This window comes from Castanea sativa, chromosome 5 (genome assembly GCF_040712315.1).
Source record: "Castanea sativa cultivar Marrone di Chiusa Pesio chromosome 5, ASM4071231v1".
In the NCBI taxonomy this organism is placed as follows: Eukaryota; Viridiplantae; Streptophyta; class Magnoliopsida; order Fagales; family Fagaceae; genus Castanea; species Castanea sativa.
In genome coordinates, this window is record NC_134017.1 from 40,581,900 (window position 1) to 40,590,616 (window position 8,717).

Genomic DNA, 8,717 nt, shown 5'->3' on the forward strand with positions numbered 1-8,717 from the left:
CCCATACAACAGAATGCTTTCTTTTAATTACATTTAATTGTTTGGTGGCCAACTAGGACTATTCAATGTCTCAGCGTTGTGACAAACTGAGAATTGACAGTTACTATGAACTTTTATACATAGATAATAAGAAAACAAAACATCTTTGAACCTAGTTGTAATATATACACCAACACTCCAAGTGGCTTGTCATGGTCTATGGACTAATTAAATAATATCTGAAACAGTGAACCCACTTAAGGCTAGGTTTTTTGAGTTCTCCAAACGGGGGAGCAAAATAAGACATAAAATTCAAGGATATGGGGAAAACCCTAATTGTGATTCAATGGTAGCACTATTTGTCATGTAGCAGAGAATAGTCCTTGCAAGGCATAATTCTAGAGTTGATCACTGCAAACGTTGCAGCAATGGTGATCATTGATATAGTGATGCTGGTGGTTTAACAGTGACAATAGTGATGATGATTAAAACCTATAGAACAATATGCAGTCCCTCCTACCTTTAAACTACATATCCTGCATCCATTTATACCATCTTCCCATTCCAAACTCTGCCACTGTGATGCTTATTTTCCATCATGACTACTGGCTAGTTAATTCATTAAGCCTCTAGCAGTACCTAATGCCATCAAAGCTACATCTCTTTTTTACCGCATTGTTACCATTATTCACTTTTGCTATCATTAGAAAAGTAGATCCAAAATATACACTGCACCATCACTTCCACTAATATCATTCAACATCATCACCTCTTCAGCATGTCACCGTCTTTCACTCCATCAATTCCGATAACAAGATGGAAAGGCAAACACTTCCCACAAAAAAAGAAAAAGAAAAAAGAAAATAAGATTTGAACCTTCAAAGATGTAAGTTATAATACTTCATAGCTCTTATTACTTGATTGTAAAATCAAAGAAGTGGGCTTAAGTAGATTATATATATTTAAAACTTTTACTATCATTAGAAAAGTAGCTCCAACATACACGTTGCACCATCATTTCCACTAATAGCATTCAGCATCACCCCTTCTGCCCTTCAGCATGTCACCTTCTTTCACTCCATCAAACATCCCCCCCCCCCCCCCCCCCCACTTTCCCAAAAAACCAAAAAACAATATATTTGAACTTCCAAAGATGTAAGTTATAATACTTCATAGCTCTTAAACTTGATTGTAACTTTATATATATATATAGATAGATAGATAGATAGATAGATAATGTACTAATGGGTTTTGATTTCATAACCCTACCTTCTACTCAATGGCCTAATAAGTTTGAATTTTATGTCAAGATTTATTTAGAACTTTTGTAATCTTAATTCTCCCAATAGTACAAGGGCCTAAGGCACACAATATTTTTGACACATATGCATGGTCTTTTGTAATTGTTACCTAATAAAAATAGTGATAATGGTAGACTTTTAAGTGCCTGTGAAGTTGCTCTGGTCACAATAATTTATATCAACAATTATATAATATAAAAAAAAATGGTATGTGCTAGCATTGCTCTAATTCTCTAAAATTTTTAATAATATAAGCTTTTCGAAAGCTTTGTAATTCAACTAGTACTTTTTGTTGTTTTCAACAAAGATGTACTTATCCAAATCTCCCCTCCCACATTGTCCTAACTATTGAATTTATCAAAAAAAAAAAAAAACCTAAGCTCTCAACCAGTCCCTCCAATTGCTGCATTGGGAAGTCTGAAAGCTTCATTTTTGGAGTGCTTTGAACTACCCCAAGGGGTTGGTAGAAAGAATGCCAGTGGCCAAAACCCCTAGTGGAATCCATAAAGATGCAAAGCACCCAAGTTTGCAATGATGCTTTCAACAGAACTTTGGAAATCGTACTGTAAGGCTTGGATGAATTAGTACAAGTTAATAATCTGTTCAGCATGGAGACAAAAGCGAAAGTAGTGCTGTGAAAAGGGGATTAATGAAGAGTGACTGAACAGTTTGCACACTACTGAAAAAGACGGAAAATAAAGTACCAGATGATTACTATGGCATCAAAGACTCAAAATTGTGTCCTAGCTAGCCAATGACTAACCTGAAACTATTTCTTTCAACGTTAAAATGAGGCAGCACACACAACCACACAAGAATGGACTTAACTCCTCCTTAACCTCATCTCTTGCAATATACTCAACTTCCCTCTCCCCCACTCAAGCTTGTTCGAATATTAGAGAATAAATGTTGCACTACAGACATCATAGTACAATCCAAGCAATCACTTCCAACAGCATATTTGGTCGGAGTCTGAATCTATGATTGATATCTAATAAGAACTAAAATCCACAACCAATCCACACCCTTTCCTCTTCTCAATATACAGAAGAGGATAATTGAACCATCAACTTTGATATCACTTTCTCAATGCGAGTATGAACCATCAACATTCTGACATCCATCATACACACGCACAGGCTTACTGATAGATAATTTATATATTCATAATGTTTAGTTTTCAATGCAATTTGAAAATATAAGCATTATTTTCCAAAAGCACAGTTCCTTAACAAATAGCATCAAAACAACAACTAGTGCCAACCACATAAAATAAATAGTCACATTGAAATGACAAATCTCCCTCTCTTTCTATACCATTATACCCAACCCTTCCCCATAAAAGCTCATAAGAAAAAAAAAAGGTAAAATTAAATAAAAAATTATTTGCTCCTCATCTGATCTTCATTGAGGACTGCAACATATACCCCCACCTAGTAACGGATACATTAGAAGAAAAAATAAAAAAGACATGGTCATGCATATATACATACAAATAAAAACCAACTTACTGAACCAGAAAGTTGCTCCAAAGGGTCCTCAATATGTTCAAGGAAAACCTTCCACACTGAAAGTTGACTATGATGATGATGATACCCAAGAGATGAGATGAAGAGGATCCGAGGTTCCTCTCAGCGCAATTAGTGAAGTCTCAACCTTGATAATAAAACTAACAGGTTGATTGTTTTTGCAGCTGACATGATCGCTCCGATCCAAGCTCCTCCCATCGTTACTTCAATACGAAATCTTGTTTTTGTTTTTGTTTTTTGTCAAATTTTTCTTTTGAAACCAACCCCACCTTGACCATAAAAATTCACTACAAACAGAAGTAATCAACAGAAACCTAGGTAACTAAAAAATGACCAAGAATATGACTAAAAAAGAGGGAGACAATTTCGAAAATGATGTCTGGTTTTTGCTAGATCAGAGAAGTGACCGATGACCCTATGTTTCCAGGATCATTCCAAGCACCCATATTTGTTGCATTCCAGTAAAGAGAAGGATCGGACAACCCAACTTGCTCCATATGATTATTCTGGCAAGAACCATTATTCCAATCCAACCTGCTGTTACCATCTTCTACTTTCACTTCTTTTATGCCAATCCCTGCAGCTTCAGCACTGTTACTCGCTATATGCAAGCCTTCAAATGGTGCCAAGCTTTGATAATGATTTGGTGCTCGATTGTCTTTCATAGCGCCATTCATGAATTTCTGTTGTTGAAAGTTAGAGGAGAGAAGGGAAGCAATGGTTGGAGAAGTAGTGGCAGTAGAAGACGAGGAACCAAAGATGGAATAATTTGAAAGAAGTGAGTTTGATGTGGAAGAAGGATTAAACCCATTTCGGTAATCATTTTCACTAGCATCATTAGCCATAATTCCAGAGGAAAATCCTAGTCCAAGAGCATTTAGTTGGGGTTGGAGATCATACCCAGAAACAGTTTCTACATTGGAAACTCTAGGATTGAACCTGGTGGGAAATGGAAGACTCACATCAGAAGGGTTACTGGATAACCCAAAAAACAAAGGATTAAGATGATGATTTGATGTGGAAGAAGATATATCCAAGTGGGGTTGAGATGGAGGGATTGTGTTTGCACTAGGAGTCGAAGAAGAGGAAGCTCCATCAATGGCTGAAGCTGATGAAGGCCTCTTCACGCGCTTGTTTTTCCTGCATCCACCACCTACAGGAACGTTTCTCAAAGTACCACCTCTTGTCCAGTACCGCTTGCAAGCCTTGCAGAAGTGCCTTGGTTGAGACAAGCTGTAATTGTTGTAGTAACAGAACTTTGTGTTAGATGAATCACAGCGAGGACACCTGAGAGCTTGTTGTTGTTGTTGCTGCTGCTGTTGTTGTTGTTCTTGGACTTGTTTTTCCATTACTCTATTGCCTGTTGAAGCCATCATGCCCTTCTGATCATCTATCTGATTCTGTACCAAAGTGAAAGAAAGGAGAGGAAAAAAGAAAAAAAGAAAAGAAAAGAAAAAGAAAGAGTTTGAGGTTGCGTTTTAGGGTAAAATAACATCACAGCAGAGATATTCGGTTCCAATAGCAAAGCAACAAAAATGGGGTGGTCATGTTTTGTCTAATAATTGAGAGAGAGAGAGAGAAAAGAAAGAAAAACCTGTGGCCATTCGTTTGTAGTTGGAGTGATGACTACCATCTTCTCACAGTTACTCTTACTCAACATTTTTTCTTCTCTCAAAGGAATCGTTGAAACAAAGAGTATACAGACAAATAGCAGGTGGCGACGTGATCCTTTCTTGATGGGGTTGAAATATTATGACCATGAGAGAGAGAGAGGATTAACAATTTACATACAAGAAGGACAGTTTAATTACTTGTAATTATGTAATTATGGCTTTTTTTAAATGTATTTTCACGTGATGGGTCAGGTCCAAAATCGAATTTTAGTTGGACATTTTTTTAATTGGATTAGAATAATGAAAAGAATATGGAGGACATTCGAAATCCAAGAAGAAGACAGGGAGGTAAAGTAACATAACAGATGAATCTTGGGAGGTTCAACGAAGAAAGAACACTATTATTATTCTACCCAAAAAACGTAGAAAAAAACACATTATTATTAAATTATACAAATGAGAGACTAGTGAGTCTACACACTACGTAAAATTCTTTTGTACAGATAGGGATGTAGATAGTTAATAAAGTGAATCCCTAAGAGCACAATACCCGATGCATTCACACAGCAAATCCCACTTCCACTTTATTTATTCATTCATAATTCTATTGTATTATTATGTAGCACCAAATTTAATTATTATTATTTTATTGTTGTCCTCTCTCTTATAGGTCTCGACAGCATATCCAACCTCAAATCTTGATCCAACTGTTCAAATTATACCAATTTCTGTTTAATTCTCATCATTGTTTCAAAAGATGGTTCCTTTAAACACAGTGTAGATTAAGGCGCCCTACAGTTTAGACCAAATACGAAATTTCGCTTTAATCATATTCTAAAGTACGTAGGGGGAGAAATAACAAATTGAATAGCTTCCGCACTATTGATTTATGAGACATAGTATACTCCTTTTAGACCCATTAATGGTGAATGATACTTTACATAAATAAGTACTAGGGAGCTGATGAGGAGGTAGATAGAACATAATGAGTGACCATTCGCTTTCGCCTTATGGATAGTGAAAATTCCAAACAAAAAAAGACAAAGATGGGCAACATGTGGCAGCCTACATCTCAGACACAAACATAAGAAAACCACGCCTTATTTGCATTGCAGTGGCTCTTTGCTCTTATTCATCTTCCAAAACGTTGAGGAACACACTACTTTTTATCTAACATTATGATTGGTGTAAAAGAAAAATAGATTATTATTATTATTATTATTATTAATGAATTCAGGTTCAGGGTTCTTTCACCAATTATCACACAACAAGTGAACAAACCAATTGAACCATTATCAAAAATATTATATAGCTGATATTACTTGTACGCTTCTCCACCTCTCTCAAAGTCTCAAAAGTTAAGTACTTGGTGAAAAATGAAAAATAAAAAAAATTAAAGGAAAAGAAACCGTTAACAGTGTCAAAGAGAGAGAGAGAGAGAAAGAGAGAGAGAGAGCATGGATCCATGAGGTGCAAACCCATGTGGTGGGCAGCTCAGCTCCTGTGGAAAAAGAAGAAGAAAAAGCAAAGCATAGTTTGGGGAACTAATGGATTTTGTAGTCCCCCAAGGGATCTTCTACTCCTCCCTACATCCCCATCATTATTCTTCCGCAGTCCTCTGCCTGTTAAACTTTGATCTTTGCTTTGGTAACTAAAATATTACTGTCACGTTGCCTTTTCCTAAGAAGCATTTTGTTATTCTTTCAAGTGTTGTGGACTGTATGTAACTTGCAGATTGAAAGTATATAATTTATTGTCATGTTGGATCATATTCCTTGCATAGACATGCATGTCCACCTAATATTAAAGGGTCTATTGGAGGAGGAGGCATGCTACAAAATTATTATTCTCTTTCTTATCTTAAAAAAATTTCTGTTATTATCTTTATTAACCAAAATTTGTTATGATTACAGAAACAATATTCTACTCCTTATTAAGGCATGAATGAGTCAACTGGGACCAATATTATATATTGAGCGGGATAGATGAGAGTGATAACAATTTAAGCCATTCAAAGGATATCCAAAACAGGATACTGTCTTCTATTTTTTGTTATTTTCTTAATGTACAAAATGGTTTATATATATGATAGAATTGATTTCTTAGAGATTTAGGCTATGTTTGGTTGAGAAGATCATAAGGTTTAACATGAAAAATAAAGGAAACATAAAATAAATAAATAAATAAAAAACAAAAAACAAAAAAATTTAGCTTAAAATTTGTTGTAACTTTGGACTATAACCTTATTCAATATCTCTTTATTAGATGTGAATTTTGACAAATTCACCATTAGAATACATCTTCTTCTTATATCCTCCATGCTTGCAAAAATTTCTAGAAAATTAAAGATTAATAGTTATATCAAAAATAAATTATTTAAACTGCAAGTTTTTATAGTTCAAAACTATGTATAAAATATAAGATTATATATCATATAGTAAATAATATCCGATTGACACAAAATTTGCATATGTTTTAGAGCATAAAGAAAATGCAATTCAACAATTAAATTTTCAAAATATATAGTAATATTTATTTTATTGAGTAAAGTTGTAACTTTAGGTTATAACCAATTTTGTAATTAAATTTTATCTAAAAAAATAATATAAAAGAAAAGATTTTTATTTTTCTGTTTGTTTCAACAATGATATTTTCTAGAAAATGAGTCATTTTTCCAGAAGCATTTTCTATAAAATTATCTCATTTTTCAATGTTTAATAGCAACTTTAAATGAGCTGAAAAACAAACTCTTAACTTCCTTTATTTAGTTTACTGTAAGATAGAGTTGTTTTCCAAAAAAATGTATTGGAAAACAATCTCTAAAAATAAGTCGTACTTTTTATGTTGACCAAAGATAGTTTTCCTCTGATTCATTTTTTTTTTTATGCTACCAAACACTAGAAAACAAGGAAAACTATCTTTACACAAGGTTTTCCATTGAAACAAACGGAGTGTTAATTTTGACATTGGAGGTTAATAATGTATATACTCTTGGTTAAAAACTTTAGCCATCCTAGACTAATTAGTCATTAGTTATTTTCTACTCAGACAATCTAAAGAGAATGATTTTTATGGATTCCAAGGAAAGGAGACTTGAATATTATTGAGGTAAGCTCCTTAAAAGTCTCTTTTTACCATTGATCTAGTGATTCAAATTAGTTAGATCTTAGAATAACTTTTTCTTTTTTTTTCTTTTTTTTTTTTTGGGAAACCTTCTTAGTAATTGGATTGATTATTATGGATTTTGAGTTGAAGTGTTCTTGAAGAGTTGTAAGAGATTTTTACTAGGTATCAATTGATGTAAGTAACATTTTTCTTAGCTAGGTATATATACTTTAATTTTCTTAAATTTGATGAAACGGGACTGAAGATTTTAATGAAGTTTTTGTTTGAAATATTATATTTTGATATATGATATTTTATATGGATTTAAAAAAAAGAGATATATTTTAGAAATTAACAATACAGTTTGAATATGCTTTGAATCTACCGAATTGGGGATATACATTAGCGTAAAAACTAGTTTTTCTTTTACCAGTGACCTCATGTGGTTATGGGCCTAGTCATGAGCATATAGCAAAACCATAGTCATAAATATTGTTAAATATATAAACTCTGATCAGATTTGTGCATTGTCTCAAGTCTAATGAAATTTTGGATGTTTTGAAATTTATTGAAAATTATATGTTAACCATCCAATGGAATTGAGATACAATTATAAGCCTATGAGTTCTGTCCTATAAACAGTTTATTTATTTTACTTGTATAAATGCTAGATCAGGCTAGTTAGGATTTTAGTTTCTTGCTAAGATGTCGAGCTCTCATCCCTTCTTTCTCTATTTCAAGTTTTGGCTATCATTAAGGTGATGTGCGTGAGAAGAATATTAGTATTTGATACTTATGTTTAGTCATTGTTGGAAGATTTGAGATTTGTGAACTTTTCTATTTTAAAATTTCTTTTTAACTATTGATTTGTTGGAGATTAGCTAATTATGAACTATTAGCTTTTGTTTTTGAGATAACATTCAACGGAATTTATATATGTTACCAAATCTCTTTTAGAGGATAATATTTTGAATGTTATTAAAGCCTTGCACACTTGTAAGGTGAAGCTTTATAGGTGTGTAGTTGTTGTCACATGCCTAGTTAATACATTGGGTTTTAGGTATGCCTAGGTAACATTGGATTTTATGGGAGTTCCAAGGAAATAAATCCTAATGCTACTTTTAATTTAAGTATTGTAACCTTTTTTTTTTTTTTTTTTGAGAAACCAAGTATTGTAACCTTGATTACTT

General features: G+C 33.3%; 1 protein-coding gene across 1 annotated transcript; it reads right to left on the reverse strand.

Moving 5' to 3' along the window:
* Positions 1 to 2,418: 2,418 nt before the first annotated feature.
* Positions 2,419 to 4,563, reverse strand: LOC142633285 (dof zinc finger protein DOF1.4-like). The gene is made up of 2 exons (XM_075807501.1): positions 4,404 to 4,563; positions 2,419 to 4,209 (listed from the first exon to the last, which is right to left on the reverse strand). Exons 1-2 carry the CDS (start codon positions 4,467 to 4,469, stop codon positions 3,199 to 3,201), a joined length of 1,077 nt encoding a protein of 358 aa, XP_075663616.1. The 5' UTR covers positions 4,470 to 4,563; the 3' UTR covers positions 2,419 to 3,198.
* Positions 4,564 to 8,717: the final 4,154 nt, after the last annotated feature.

Coding starts and splice junctions, on each gene's coding strand:
- LOC142633285 (XM_075807501.1), bottom strand. CDS start 4,469: ATGTTGAGTAAGAGTAACTGTGAGAAGATGGTAGTCATCACTCCAACT. Junction 4,210..4,403: donor CTACAAACGAATGGCCACAG/GTTTTTCTTTCT, acceptor ACTTTGGTACAG/AATCAGATAGATGATCAGAA.